We start from the raw sequence: 16,465 nt of genomic DNA, 5'->3' as shown, positions 1-16,465 counted from the left end.
GGTGGGGTGACGCTCCCTGGGGGATGATGCTCTAAAACCGCGGATTTAGGAGCTACCCCATCATGACAAATACCATTGAATGCAGAATGTACAGCAGAATGCAATGCAAAAAACCTGAGTGAAATAGCTCCTTTCCTTCAAAAGTTATGGCCAAAAAACCGGAGAACAAAAAATGCATAGAGCCCTATAGAAAGTGAAAGTGAGCCGTATCATGCATTTACTCATGAGTAAGCGTGCTTGCCATAGTCTTTCGGAAAGGGCAGGCTGAGAGGAATCCAACGACACCAGAATGGTCCTGATCCAATGAATGCAGCCACCAAAAAACATCCGAGAAGAAGGTCCCATCCCTCCCAGCAGCGAGTCTATTGAGCCCTATAGAAAGCTAAGCAGCCTCACAGTCGCGTTTACTTGTGAGTAGGAAAACATGCCTTGGCTGGTATTCAGGCCAGGCAAAGGAGAATGTGAGGCCACCAGAATGGTCCTGATCCGATGGAGTTGGAGTGCAACAAATGCTCCAGAAGGCAGCCCCCCCCCCCCCCACTAAAAAGAACTAAAAAAGAGGCTTGAGCTGATAAGGGGAAAGTTTTCTATTTTGCACTTGCAAAGCCAGGAGAGTCTTTATCTGGATATGCCTGAAATAGAAGAACTTTAAATTTGGCTCTGGGGAGGGCTGGAAATCTCACTGATTCTTTTTGGGGGGTTGTTATTGCAGGCAGACTACAGAGAAAATTCACTTGGTGGAACAGGACTGGCTCCCCCTTTTTAATTATTTCTTTTATTTTAATTTAATTATTTATAATTATTTATTTTAATTTGCTTGATGATATCACTTCTGACCATGACAGCACTTCCAATGGGTCCTGGACAGATTGTCATTCTAAAAAGTGGGCCCCAGTGCTAAAAGTTTGAGAACTGCTGCAATAAGGTGTTAGTAAGTTGACACGTGGGGTCTGTGTGTGTGTGTGTGTGTGTGTGTGTGTGTGTGTGTGTGTGTGTGTGTGTGACTCTACAAGTTTTCAAAATCACTAAAATCAGAATTTGGAGGAATAATACCAACATGTTATATATCAGTCAATGCGTAATTTCATGCAGAATGCAATGAAACAAACCACATTGAAATATCTGTGTTCTAACAAAAGGTACAGCAAAGAAACCAGTGGGGGCAGAGCGATGGCACATCACTACATCCACCACCTGTGGTGTTGCCCCGCCCAGTGCTTGGGGTGACGCGCAGGCCTCCCGCACCAGTTGACGCGAATCCTAGTGACGCCACTGAGCTTGGGCTACTCTGAGGGTCCTTTATCATTACAAGCTAATGAGCTAATGAGCATGACTGAATAAGCCATCATAGATCCAACCTCATCAGTAAGAGTTTTCATATGACCTCAAATACTGTGGTTTTCAGTCCAGTCCAATCAAACGTAGCTTCTAGTCAGCAAATATTGAGTTGATTAGCACTTGATGGAGTCATATGCATGTGTAAACAAGCCCTTTGATATATTTGGTACAAAACAGGATGGTGAATAATCACTATATAGTACCACTTCGTATTTTGTTTTAAAAAAAAAAAACTACTTCACCTTTCCTGCATTGAAAGAAAGTTAAGGCTTGCTAAATTATTAACACTGATGTTGAAAGCTTTCAAAGGAGTAAGCACTTCGGTGCATTTGTGTACACATTTAAACAAATGAATTTAAATGTGAAACCACTGATGAAGCCCTTAGTGGAATAGGTTTTGCTGATGGATATAAGAGTCCTGTAGCACTCGACAGCAACATTTTTAAAAGGTCAAACACATTCGTTTTCTCATCTTCCTCTGTATTAGCTGCCCTTCTTCATAAACATCTTCTGAAATATGTATTTGCTTCGCAGTTCATTTAGCCTACTGCTTATCATGTGGGTGGGTGTTGCTTGACAGAAATGCTTATGAGACAGTGGTGCTTAGGGCAAGAAGCAAGGCTCATAATTATTTTATTTTTATCTGAGAGGGAAAACATTATGCCTGAAATATACTGATCGCCAATCCAGAAGAAGTGACCGGGGACCTAATCTGTGGATTTCTGTCTCCCGGCAAATCATGATATAACATAAAATATTCACTAAGAATACAGTTTTCAAGAAAATGCAAATAACCTTTATTCTCCCCCCACCCCACTTTTTTTTTTAATATATATATTCCCAAGCTGCATAGTTAATTTGTTCTTCAGTGTGCAATATAGATTTCAGGTTGCTATGGTGATGATTTTGCCCACACTAACTTGACATTAGCAATGCTGAAAGAGTTCAGATGAAGACAGAGGTTGATATGAATGCTGTAATGATGCCGTTTTTTGACCTTTGACTGTTTTATCAGGGACTGTTGTTTGGCTTCCTATGCCAACTGTAATGAGGACTTGATTCGAAATACTAGCACTTTTTGTGATATTGAAACAAGGGTGGTTCAAAGAGTTGAAAAATGCTCTAGAACAGTGTTTCTCAAACTGTGGATTGGAACCCACTAGTAGGTCACGAACCAATTTCAGGTGGGTCCCCATTCATTTCAATATTTTATTTTTAATATATTAGACTTGATGCTACCATGGTATGTGACTGCATTCAGGGAAATGTTACAGATCTGTACTTTTAACAGGCTACTATGTTTATGCTTTTAACAATGCAAGTAAATGGGACTTACTGCTGGGTAAGTGTGGGTAGGATTGCAGCCTAAGATTGTTAAAAATTTTCCTGCTTGATGATGTCACTTCCGATCATGACATCACTTCCGGTGGGTCCTAGCAGATTCTCATTCTAAAAAGTGGTCCTAGTGCTAGAAGTTTGAGAACCACTGATCTAGAATAGGGGTGTCCAAACTTTTTAGCAGAAGGACCACATCATCTCTCTGACACTGTGTCAGGGACCAGGAAAAAAAGAATCAATGTACATTTCAAATTTGAATAAATTTACATAAATGAATATATTAGAGATGTTACTTATAGGAGTGAATGAAGGTCTTGCAATAGCTCAAGGCCTATAAAAGGCCTTGCACTTTGCTGCTGCTGCAGCATCACAAACGTGAAGCAGCAAGCAACCTCATCCCACAGTTCACACAAGAGGCTGAACAGTCACCCTCATGCCGAGAGCAGTTGTGTCGGGCCATTGTGGGCTCCAGCAAGTTTCTGAAGGGCCAGAGGCTCATTGGAGACTAGGGGTTCCCTGCGGGCTGGATTAGGAGTCCTTGAGGGCCGCAAGTGGCCCCCAGGCCAGGGTTTGGGCACCCCTGATCTAGAAGGTTAAAGGAGGGAAGAAAAATTGAAGCTAAATCGGGGGGGGGGGGGAAACAAAACACCCAGTTTTAGCTATCTGTTGTGGTCTCAGTTCAATGTAACCACATTATTTGTGTCAGGAATCAAGGAACATGTTTTTCTAAAGTCCTTGTTAGCATTTGTCCTCTGATAGCATTTGAATGTAATGTGAAGCATGTCTTGCTGAGTATGTGGAAGTCTAAAAATAATTTTGACCCTGATCCAGAGATTGTCGCACACAGCAGTACATTATATGCATTCTGGTACATGCAAGGATTGCTGCCAAAGCAACTGTTGGTGCTGTCTGCTTTGACAATGTTGATCACTGGTAGGGATGCAATGAAGCCTTGTGGACTCTTCAGTCGCGAAACCTGCTGCTACTCCACACCACTATAATCGTCATAAATATTTGCTTCTCTCCCTGCCATCTGATACTTCTGCTGCTAAGCTTCAAGCACTGGCACAGACAAGCATGTTTCAAGCAGCAGACTATGCGTGTGCCTGGAGCAACCCCCTCCAACAATGTTCACCGATAGTGTTATATAAATAATGAAGACTATAAAGAATTGTTAAATAGTCTACTGGCAAGGAAGGTGTCTTCTTGCACCCTTTTCCCATAAACCACTGTTTCCCAACCTGTCATCCGGGGACCACATGTGATCTGTGTGACCCTGAGAAGTGGTCCGTGTGATCACAGAAAAAAAGATCACCTTCCAGCATCTTGCCAAGCGAGCAATCCCCCACAGACCACCAGTGAGGGTGGAAAGCAGACTGTCTGTAGCCATCAATGAAGTGTCAGCTGCAGCGGTGGGCAGTCCATTCTTGTCATCTCTGGTAGTCCATGGTGGGGGGGGGCATTTGCTTGGGAGATGCTTCCCCACGGACCACCAGAGACAGCAGAGAACAGATCGCCTGCAGCCACAGCTGGCAACAAAAGCAGTAAACCAGAAATCTTCTCTATAAATAATAAATCTCTAATAAATATTCTCTTATAATTATAAATTTAATTGTATTTTTTGTGGGTGGGTGTACTGTGGTCCATGATAATTCCAGTTTTTGCCTCAGTTGTCCATGAGCTTTTAAAGGTTGGGAACCATTGCCATAAACAAATTTCTCCATGTGTCTACAATTTGTGCTTTCTCTACAAATACGTATGACTGTGAGAAAGATTAGCAAGGGAGGACAGGATTTTGAAAAAGAGAGTCACGCAGAAAGGTAGAAAGTATGAGGGATCTTTAAAAAGAGAGAAAAAAGAAGCAGGAAGGATTGCTCTGAGTTTGAATATGAGAGAAGGATACATGCATGAAATTCGACTGAGTCAGAGATCTGACGGAGTTTCGTGTTCTCTCCTGAATTGCAAAGCCAGTTTATACCGGCTTGATATATAAAGTACATGTAGCGATGTGTGCATGAACAATAAGGCACAATTCAGTGCATTCTCTGCATTTCATACAATGACAAGAATAATTTTGAACTGTTGGCCACATATTGTAGGGCAATTATGATTATCAAGTACATTTTTTTGTGATAGAACAAGCAGCTTTTGGGATTTCAAAATGGTATGGGATAAAAGCTGTTGAGGGGTAAACCAATAATGTAGGTAAAGTAGAGCATTGAACAATGTGTTTGTGTGTGTGTGTGTGTAAGGAGGGAGATCTGAAGTGGTGATCTTATTGGAACTGGGTATGCTGCTGTCTAAGTTCATCTGTGAAATGGTGGAGGGTTTAATAACCCAGACAAGTGCTATCATAGCATTGCTCTTATTATTAATATTTCTACCTTTGAATCTTGAATCTAGGAGTTACAGAGTAGTGTAATTGACTGTAACAGTACTGTTTTTAAACTACTGTAATAATGTTCCACTCATCATTCTGAAAGGGAAAATGCAGTTTTCCCACTAGAAACATAAGGTGAATTTTTTTCTCTATTTTTGATATCCATGTGGTGTCATTAGGCCCAACCTCAGAAATCTCAGGCTTGCAGATGCATCCAACCTGGAAGCCCCACAGCTAATATCTGAATTTGCTTTAAGGGAAATAAGAAGTCCCAAGAATTCTATGCACACTTCCATAGGAATAAGCCCCACTGAACATAGTGGGATTTAGTCCCACATAAATATGTATAGGAGTTACTTATAAAACAAAACCCCCTTCACTTTTGCTTTGGATTTTTATTTCTGTACTAGAATGAATGAATGAGTTATTGCTCTGAAGATCAGGAAGGGCTGTATTTGAAAAATGAGAGGGAGTATTTGTATCTCTCTTGAAATGTTAGAGGTAGGTGATTTAGCTTGTCTCCACACCACAGGCTCCCATTCCAGTTGTTTGTAGGCTTGTCAGGAAACAGTGGAACTTCTCCACTGGAGAGAAGCCATCCTGCTGGCAGGACTTCTCCAGGATGAAATAAAGACAATATGAGTGAATTGAAAGGACTCAAAAGAAGTGCCTCTCAGGAGGGAGAACTGGTAGGGAAGCGGTATAGCAGAGAACAATGATCAGGCCTAAGTGCAAGGGAATAAGACCATGGCACAGAAGAGAGAAAGAGGCTTATAACAGGGTTTGAGGTCTAATTTGCATGTTTTTCTGTACTCAAAATAGTTGAGTGCTTATCTCCCTTGCACTGTCATTTCCTCTTCCTTTCCCTTCTATTCAAATATTTGCTGTTTGGCTTTAATCTTGATAATATTATATTTTGCCAGTTCTGAGGATTTTGCAATGGTTTTCAAATCTGGAAGTAACTGAGAAATGGCCAAAGATAATTATGTAAAAGTGAATGTGATTAGGAATTGGCCACTGGCGAATGCCCCACATTTATCAGGGGTCCTACCAGACCGGGCCAGCTCCTGAACCATCAGCACTGAACCATCAGGCAGTAGAAGAACCCAAAGTGCCATTGGGGAAAGGTGGGAGAGTGCCAGGAAAGTCCAGTGCAAGGGTTTCCCCTAGGGTCCTCTGCAACTTGATGCTGGCACTGGAGTGGTGGGCTAATCCCTGTGATAGGTCTATCCTGCAGTGTTACAGCAATTCCTATTAGTCACCATAACTAAAGAGCCTCTGAATTTTGCCCATGTGTGTGCCAGTTGTGGGGGACAAAGAACTAGGGAGATATGTTGCCTTCATGCTTACTTGTGGGCTTGCTGGAAACATCTGACTGAACACAGTTAGCAATAGAGCAATTGACCAGATGGAACTGTGATCTGATCCAGCAAGGCTTGTCTTTTTTTTTTTTTTTTTTTGCTCCAGCTAGTAAATAAAAAACCAAGCTAAAAGCTGAGGGGGAAAGAGCTTTGGGGTAGAAAGAGCAGAGGAGAAGCAGCAGAAAGGAAAGGCAAGTCAGCTGACAGTGAGTGGACCACAGGGGTCTCAGACAAAGAAGTCCAACTGTGCCTTCTGTGCTACCATGAAGGCTTGTCGGAATGTGGAACTTCTTCTGGTCTGCTACATTGGTAGGAGCTATTGCACCTACCAACTCAGCAGGAATGAAATAATATTCAGGCCTGATGGGATTCCACTGGTTTTATGAAGCCCCTGGTTTCCGTTTGACTTTTCAGTCTCTAGGACTCAGGCTGCCAGTCCTTCACTTGCCTGTACCCTTACCAATGTGCTGGCTGGACCACCTGTGGTACCTGTGATAAAATTAGTCTACATGCCAGCTGTAGTCAACTGGACTAAATAAAGTGCAATAATGATTTCAGTGGCAGGTGTGAGGAGCTTTGCTGCTTGGGCCAGAAGATGAGATTTGGAAAAGGCACACCCTCATTACATGCTCCTGTGTGCATTACATGCTCCTGTGTGCATTACATGCTCCTCATTACATGCTCCACGCCCTCATTACATGTTTCCTGTGATGTGCTGGTTCTCAGTTATTTATTCCCGTACATTTAAATAAGTGGCTCATGGGGTGGGGGACTGGGAGTCTATTTGAGTATGTGCTTTATTTCTGTGGTATGTGTTGATGCTTGGAGAAATGCTGGAGCTTTCCTGTGATGTGCTGGTTCTGAGATATTTACTCCTGTACATTTAAGTAAGTGCTTGGGAGATAGAGGAATGGGAGTCCATTTGAGTGTGTGCTTTATTTCTGTGGTTTGTGTTAGTGCTTGAGGAAACCCTGGAAATTTGAATTAATGAATGAATGGGCGGACAGCCCAATCCTGAGCTGCCCGGAGCTCCCAGACCCGGCAGCTTCACGGAGGGCAGCCGCCGGATCCTGCGCCTCCCGCGCTACTGCAGGTGGCTCCTCGGGAGAAGGGAACGTTTGTCCCCTTCCCCCATGTAAGGGAAGCAGCCCCACAATGGGGCTACTCACTTTAGCGCCAATCAAAAGGTCAGCGCTAAAGTAAAGGCGCTTGTGTAGGGTGAGTAGCCCTGCATGAGCGCCTAGGATCCTGCGGAGCTTGGTTCCGTAGATCTGCCTCTCTCCCGCCCCCGACACGCCTCCGCCCTCCCTGAAACACCTCCCCCACGCTCCCGGCCATGCCTCCACCTCCCGTTCCGCAGCCCGGCGGTCCGGGGGACCGCAGCGATGCGGAACCCGGGCGACCACTGGGCACTAGCCCAGCACTGGCTGGCGCTGAGCTAGCTCCGGTGGGAGCCCGGCAGTAAGCCCCGCAAATGTGCCTTACAGCACATTTGCAGCTGAGGTCTGTGGCACGGAGCCGTGCCGTGGTCCTCAGGATTGGGCTCTCATTCATCTAAGTTCATCTAAATTCTGTCTCTAATGTATTTAAATTTTATATTTAAAATTTATTTTTCTGACCCTTGACAACTTGCCAAATATTTGATGTAGCCCTCTGGCCGAAAAGTTTGGAGACCCCGACCTAGATCATTAATAAGACTTCTTAAAAAACTGTTCAGTGATATTATATGGCACCTCAGGGCTATTTTAAGTTTGCAGTGTAGGTGATTTCATGCTTCAGGTCACATCTGGCATAACATGGAAGAGGGTGATGTCAAGATTGGGCTTTCTACATCTTTGACAGCAACCTAACACTTTGATTTCTGCCCTTCTTTAGATGACTGAACCTGTCTTCAATTTTACTGGCTGCATAGAAGTTACAGAAATCAATAAGTTGGGACCTTTCACCTTTTCTAATGCTGTGGACAAAAGCAACGTTGTCAGCTGCAGGTAAATCATGTTTTGTGACTTTTCCAGTCAGAAGAAACCAATGCTGTTGATTTTTTTTCCTCTCTCCAAAAAAAGTTCCATGTTTGATTGGATTGGAACTGTGTGTAGAAGAATGGTTTTGAATAGGTATTTTGTTTCCCTTCATATTCCATTTCTCCTCTTTTTACGGAAATTTCCCTTTTTTAAAAAATATCTTTTTAAAGAATTGTCCACTTGAGCCTGACAGCTTGTGTATGCTGGGTTTCTGCCCAGTGGCTGAACAAAAGACTGCAAGATAAAACAGGAGGAAAAACACAATAAAAATGCTGCTATGCATTTCTCCTCACTGTATTAGAATTTCCGTTAATGTTTGATGTGAAACACAGCAGAACTAATGTTGTATGCAAATGATACAAGATGGTCAAATGGTAAGTAAACATGGAAGTCACAGCACACGCACGCATACACACACTTTTGCCTGTTTCCTTAAATTTCTCTTGGTTGTTATCATTTAGGCATTCATGAACAATATATCTCCTTTGGAAAAGAAACGGTAAACAAGGTTCTTTCATAGAAGTGGTTAAGCTTCTTAGCTGAATTGTATGGAGAACTGTGGCCCACATGGTGCAGAAAGTCAGTATCATTTGCAATTGGAACTTACTGGGCTTTTGTATCATTCAAAAGGGAATGTTGAGAAATTGGGTTCAATCCTATATGGAACAGCTGCACAGACTCGGAACTCATACCATTATATTACAATTCCAGCATGAGGAAAGCAGCCAGTTTGGTCCTGTGCACTGGCACCAAGTCTTCCCCACAGTTCTATTGCTGGAACAGAAATAGCCATTGGCACAGTTGTGCCAGGCCTGAAAGAGGCGAAGCAAACAAAGGGCTTCTATAAATCTGGCAGAGGTGGACTGCACCTCTGTAAAAAATAATATATTTGGTTTATAATACCTGACACACTTATTTTAGAGAAAGGGTGCAATCCTGGAAATGATGTGAGCTGGCCCAACAGTGTCGCAAAAGTGCTGTAAAGCACTTTCACAACACCATCCGAGGAGGTAGCCAAGCGTGTGGATGTGCGCCTGCCTCCAGATACTGGCCCAAGCCCCACAATGTAAGAACATAAGAACATAAGAACAGCCCCACTGGATCAGGCCATAGGCCCATCTAGTCCAGCTTCCTGTTTCTCACAGCGGCCCACCAAATGTCCCAGGGAGCACACCAGATAACAAGAGACCTCATCCTGGTGCCCTCCCCTACATCTGGCATTCTGACTTAACCCATTTCTAAAATCAGGAGGTTGCGCATACACATCATGGCTTGTACCCCATAATGGATTTTTCCTCCAGAAACTTGTCCAATCCCCTTTTAAAGGCGTCTAGGCTAGACGCCAGCACCACATCCTGTGGCAAGGAGTTCCACAGACCGACCACACGCTGAGTAAAGAAATATTTTCTTTTGTCTGTCCTAACCCGCCCATGTCTGTCCTAACCCACCATGTAGGCAGATGAGGTAAACCTGTGCCAACTGAGTCAGGCCAGCGGGAGGTTTGAAAGGGGGTAGCTGGAGGGGAGGAAGGAGATGTTTGGGGCAGGGGGAGAATGGACAGCAGGCAGGCCCATGTTCGGGCAGCAGTTGAGTGGGATGTGGGACTAGGATCCGGCACTTGCGCCAGATCCTAACCCCAGTCCTGGGCAGCCCAGAGCAGCTCCATTGGGGCTACTGTGGCTTTACCTGTGGTAAGGGGAAGGAATTCCCCTTACCCAAGGCTGAGCCTCTTTCTGCCCCAACCCTGCTCTGGATGTGGGGCAGGCCAGCTCGCTTCCCTGTTTCAAGGCAGGTTAGGATTGAGCTGTAAGTCCCATTGAACTCAGTGGGATTTACTTCCACAAAAACTTGCACAGGAGTACGCCAATCCAGATGTTATGCAAACTTTAGAGCAGGGGTGTCACTCATTTCATACAGAGGGTCGAATAGCATTCATGATGCCTGCTGAGGGCTGAAGGTGATGCCATTACACAGGAAGTGATGTCATTAAACAGGTCAAAACCAGAAATAAGCACTCTGTTCTTGTGTAGGAACTCATTAACTGCAAATGACAGAAGATAAACTACACAAATCTTGACCATGTTTCAAGAGATGGAAGAGCCCAATTATCATGCGGGTCACCCTTTCAGCAGTGTCACCTCAGCATTAGTCAGCAGCTGAAAGCCTGAAGGCCAGACAAAAAGCTTCTGCAGGCCACATCCGGCCCCAGGGCCTTATGTCTGAAACCCTGCTTTAGAGTTTCACATAACTTTTCTGCCTGATAAACTGTAAGCATCCTATGTGCATCTGAGATTTAAAGGAATAAACTCAAGGTTTGGCTTCCAGAGCAACGGTCACATGATGCACCCTTGCTCAAGGAATCTTTTGCATTCCCTCTTTCCTATTGAAGCTCCCCGACTCCACTCATTTTGTTGAAAGGCTGTTACTTAGGGTCAGGGGCAGTGGAGTGGGATGCAGTATAGGGACACTGCAAGAAGTGGAAGAATACCCAGAAACTGCAAAAGAAGTTTCAGGTCCTCTTGTGTTTTCAGTGGTAATTCCCACATCTCACCTGTTGCCAGAGTCCCCCAACAATCAGTAGCGGCTTTGAGGGAGCATTAGTAGGAAGGATGAAGCAGGGAAGATGCTTTGCACTTGTGGCAATGCAAGGCAAAAAACTTGTTGGCTTAAGGCCAATTTGTTCTGAAAATTTTCAAGTTTGATTTGTATGGGGATTTCTGTATTCCTTGTGCTCCACCTTGCCCTTATTTTACCAGGGCAACCCTGCCCCTTTATCTCCTTGGAACTACACCAACAAAATGGCTGGAGTACACCCAAGAAGACCCACAGGCAGTTGGGCAACCAAGGAGACCCACAGGCAATAGGGCAAGGGAGATTGGGGTAGTTAAGGATAATTAGGATTGAGGCCTAATTATCTTTGTTCTTACAGGTGTGTCAGGAGGCTGAATGATGTAGCTATTTTAGGGTAATATTCGTATATACTTGCTGGCATACCCATGGGCATCTTGTGCAGGCACTTTGATTCCATGGTCCTTGTCTCATAGTGTAATTTCTTTCATGTGTCACCACAGGACATGAAAGAGTGACACAGGACATGTGGTGACACAACTTTCTAGTATGCAACTTTAAAAAAAAATGGACATTTTAACAAACCCTGTAATTTTGTTTGGGATCCCCAATATATCAGACAATTTGTTCAGGTTCTACTATGTGCTGACCTTGGGCCATTTAATGGAAATTCTAAAAGTGTCTAAAGAGTGTCAGCAATTTATTTTAAAAAACAGGAAGAATGTTGCTCTGCATTCAGCAGGCAAGGACTTTTTATATTCCTCAGTTCTAATATCCTCTCTTTTATGGTGCCAGCTTTATTACCAGTGAAATTGGGTCTGCCTGATTCAATGTTTACTGTCCTTCCATAGGTTTAAACCCATGTGAGCAAGTGTCCAGTAATATGGCGGTAGTTTTTGGCTTGGACAGAGCAGAAGTTGAATGTAATTGTTGACTTTTTGCAGTCATGGGTAATATTGAGCCTGTAATAGGTAGATAAATACAAAATTTAAATAGTGTTTGCAGATTTAATTGAATAGAGATTTGAAGTTTGCATTAGTCAATAAGATATTTTTTTAGAGTTGGTACCATTTTTATTGTAGTCTTCTTGAGATTTTAACTACTGTGTGGCAGTCAGTCATTTATCATGTTAAGTTTTCCCCATCTCTCTTTCCAAATTGGAAAAACTGTTATTTCATTTAGCCTATCATGGAGCTATTAGAAACACAAGATTCTTGCCTCCAAACACCTCTAAACAAGGTGACAACCAGACAAGGTAATTTTTCTGTGACATGGTACCAGCTTCTAAAATGCGAACAGTTATTGGAGTCATAATTGTTTATGTGTGCATAGACATTTGTGTCTAAGTTTGTTAGACAACATCAGCCCTGAACCAATTCACATGTTTAGGGTAGACACAGAGTACAGTGTTCTGTGTGGCTGAACCTCTTATGAAGGGTCACTTGTCTAAAAGTGCCCACATGTGGAATGCAGACAGAGCAGGGGGAAGAATTATCCACAGATAGGAAAATATTTCTGACATCTTCAGGTAGGTTTGGAAAAGAACCCTGTCTGAAACTCTAGAGAGATGCTTCTAGTCTAGTCAGTCAGGGCCAGCCTAGCCTTAAAGCAGGCTGTTGCAGCTTGTGTCAGTGGTGGATGGCAGGGAGAAGGGGGCAGCAAATCTGGGGTGCCCTTCACATCGAGGCTGCTGCTGTCTCCTTCCAGCCCACCACAGACTCAAGTGGCATTGATGAACTTGTCATTAAAAGCAAGCAGAATCATTTACTTCCTTAGTGTGCTCCATTGTGCTGTTAATCAGGTAGCCAGGGCTAATTATTAGCCACAGTTGTCTTTCCTGGTCTACGTCTTGTCTTCTGGATTTCTAAAAACATCACCAGGCAGGTACAGGTCCAGCCTTGTTATACATGGATTTTTTATACACGGATTTGACTCAACACAAATGGCCCCCTGCAAATGAGAACGAATGTGCTGATCCCTGGAGAAGGGGAAAAATACACCCCTTTAAAATCACAGTTTAAAAAACTGCATTTTACTATTGCAGAGAGACAGTCATACAAGTGATTGCAGGTATAACCTAAGTATCCACAGATTTTTCTATCTCAGAGCTGATGAGAAGGGCCCTTTAAATTAAAGGAAAACAGTCGTTTAATAATGCCAGAGAGGGCAGCTGGCTAATAATAATAATAATAATAATAATAATAATAATAATAATAATAATAATAATAATAATAATAAACTTTATTTATATCCAGCCCTTTCCCTAAAAGGGACCCAGGGCAACTTACAACACGTTAAAAACAGATTAAAAACATAATTTAACCAACAGATAAAAAACATATTAAAAACACATTAACAGATACCATAAAAACAGTAGTCAGATAAAAGAGCATAAAGCAGCAGATCATAATCAGGCCTGTAAAAAATACTAACAATCCATCCATCAGTCATTCTTTCTGCAGGCTTCACTCCTCCCTTCCCCATGAGCACATGAAAGAAGGCTAAATGGCAGCGATTATCACCTTCTCCATTCTTTCCCCCTCCTGGGGCTCCTGGTGAAGGGAGGGATTGCTTCCTCCTAGTGAAGCCTAAGCGCCTGGAGAGAGATTGATTGACTATGTGTGCATTACAAAGGTCAGCAAGGCTAAGAACATAAGAACATAAGAACAACCCTGCAGGATCAGGCCATAGGTCCATCTAGTCCAGCTTCCTGTATTTCACAGTGGCCCACCAAATGTCCCAAAAGGCTGTTTTTAAATCACCAGGACAAAGAGACTTTGTTTTTTTAAATTGATTTACTGTAGTGCGTTTTTTGCCATCCATCTGAGTTCTTGGAACGGAACCCTTGCGAATAATGAGACTCAACCTGTACTTTCATTAGCACTAGTTCTAAGCTATATTTGGTTTAAACAAGCATAACTTTTTTTTTAAGAACATGAAACCTTGACATCAAAACCATAACTTTTGTAGAGAATGGGTGCATATCATACCCAATCAGAATCTCATGGCTCAGAGTAAAGAATTCTAACATCAACCAAAAGCATTGAGATAATACCATGTAAAATAAAACAAAGTCAAAGATTGTTTATGGCTGGTTTATGCATAGCAGTGAGAAATATAGGTCTGTGCAAATTATTCTCCCTTTTCTTTTCAGGTGAAAACAGCTCTGTTAGGCTGGAAATATTTCTCCCTAACAACACTAAATCATGAATATGGTACTTTTTTCCTTTCTTTTTTTTTCCCTCATTACTAGGATGCCCTGTTTTTGATTGAATGTTCCCAGCCACTTAGATGTGATATCACACAATTCTAGATTTGACTATGTGCTGATATCACTTATGTCAAATGAAGCAAATTCCTTCTTGAATAGCACTTGTGGTTGTATTCCCAGTTATGGGCTGGACGTGCAGAGGGCACAGCTCCAATAAACAGCATGTGGCTCCGTAGGCATACATGCAGAAGACAAAGAATCTTTCCTTAATAGTCTTTGAAAAGCATGCGCATTTTCACCACTGTATAATGGTGACTTTAAATGGACTTTAAATGGACTGCACCAAACAGTTGTGGCATTCACATTCTGCTGCTGCTTATAACATGTGAATTGAGAGAACTAAAATTATATTGCATTTGTTCTTACTCCCTATATTTGTCCTTTATGGCTCACATACAAGAAAGCCTTTTTAGGTTGGTGTCTCAAAATATTGCAGCAACACACCTGTGTGAGCTTATAAAAGCTTTACAATGGAATCCTGTGCAGTGCCGTAAAAGAAAAGTTTTTTTTCTGACCTCAAACTTCTCCCCAGTTCTCACCATCTTTTTAACTTCTGCCTGTGACTTCACTCACGTTTCTCCAACTTATATTCCCACACTGTGGTGAACTCTAGATACCTGATTATTGTTCTTCCAGCTCTTATTTGAATCAAATAAGCCCAAGTTCACAATTTTTATTCTATTTTCTTAAGGTACAGGTTTGTGAGTATATTTTAAACTTATGAATAGTTAAGTGGTTTGGAATTTACTCAAATATGTTCTGCCATTTCTATAACTAGATCTGTTTGGATTTCAAAATACCAAAAGGCAAGCGAATGCATGCAAAGAATTTAGTGAGCCTTCAGAAACAAACCCAAATGCAGTTCATTAACCTTTCGAAGGCAGCTTTCTCTGCTTCTTTAAAAGAGTTATGTTTAAAAGACAGCATATGCTTCACATTTTGTGTTGTAGACCAGTGCAGTTGAAGTCACCTGGTCTGCAACAAAGATCCCAATTCCAAAGGACCCTGTCAAGGCTGTCTGGTCTTTGAGGTTGACTGAGGTGCTCAGTCCAGGCAGCAAATTGTTGGGGAACAAAGGGGAGCAAACTAGCTTGAAGTGGACATGGATTTTCTGGGTGAAGCTTGAACTGGGAATCTGGCAAAACACCACCATCAGCTGCTCTAAGCTGCTGAGCTGTACTGAGCTGTATTTTCTCTTTAGTCATTTGCAGCTAATGAATTTCTAAGTGAGAATAAAGTACTTATTTCTGGTCATCGCAGCTTAATGATGTCACTTCCTATTTGGTGACATCACTTCTGGCCCTCAGCAGGCATTGTGAATGCGATTCTGCCTGCTGTATGAAACATGTTTGACACTGCTGAGTTAAGGGGTCATTTTCATTAGGAACTGTATTAGTCGGTAAATGGCTTTGAATTGTTCTTACTCAACAGGTATGGTTGCAAGGAGAATAATTGGCCTGGAGAGCCTGCTTCTACCCACCACCCTCACTCCTTGTCCACTCTGCCCTTGAATTAAAAAATGTAGAGAGGAATGAAGCAGAAGAGAAAATGTGGAAGACACTGGTCTGTTCATGATGCTCTAGGACGAGGGTGCCCAAACCATGGCCCTGGGGCCACTTGTGGCCCTCGAAGCCTCTCAATGCGGCCCTCAGGGAGCCCCCAGTCTCCAATGAGCCTCTGGCCCTCCGGAGATTTGCTGGAGCCCATGCTGACCCGATGCAACTGCTCTCAGCGTGAGGGTGACTGTTTGACCTGTTGCATGAGTTGTGGGATGAGGACTCCCTCCACTGCTTGTTGTTTCACATCCATGATGCAGTAGCGGCAGCAAAGGAAAGGCCAGCCTTGCTTTGTGCAAGGCCTTTTATAGACCTTGAGTTATTGCAAGACCTTCATTCATTCATATAAGTTCATCTTTAATATATTCATTTATGTAAACTTATGTAAATTTATTCAAATTTTAAATGTAAATTCTTTTTTCCCCCGGCCCCCGACACAGTGTCAGAGAGACGATGTGGCATTCCTGCCAAAAACTTTGGATACCCCTGCTCTAGGACACCACTCTCTTCTTCTCCACCTTTCCTCTTCTTTTTTGAATCCAGGGAGCAGAAAAATGAGAGTGGAGTCTTGAACCAGCCCTGACTTCTCCCTCTCAGGACATCCATGTGTCACTTTCAGTGTGACTAACTAG

The 16,465-nt window shown here is 42.8% G+C and overlaps 1 protein-coding gene across 1 annotated transcript in view; it reads left to right on the top strand.

The window, feature by feature from the left end:
• Positions 1-16,465, top strand: part of EYS (eyes shut homolog) — a 556,153-nt gene that overhangs the window by 321,299 nt on the left and 218,389 nt on the right. Inside the window, 1 exon segment of the mRNA XM_066622702.1 lies at positions 8,293-8,405. Coding sequence (XP_066478799.1) covers positions 8,293-8,405 — 113 coding nt within the window.

This window comes from Tiliqua scincoides, chromosome 1 (assembly GCF_035046505.1).
Source record: "Tiliqua scincoides isolate rTilSci1 chromosome 1, rTilSci1.hap2, whole genome shotgun sequence".
NCBI classification, from domain to species: Eukaryota; Metazoa; Chordata; class Lepidosauria; order Squamata; family Scincidae; genus Tiliqua; species Tiliqua scincoides.
Note: the sequence above shows the minus strand (reverse complement) of the source record. Positions and strands in the feature narration are given on the sequence as shown.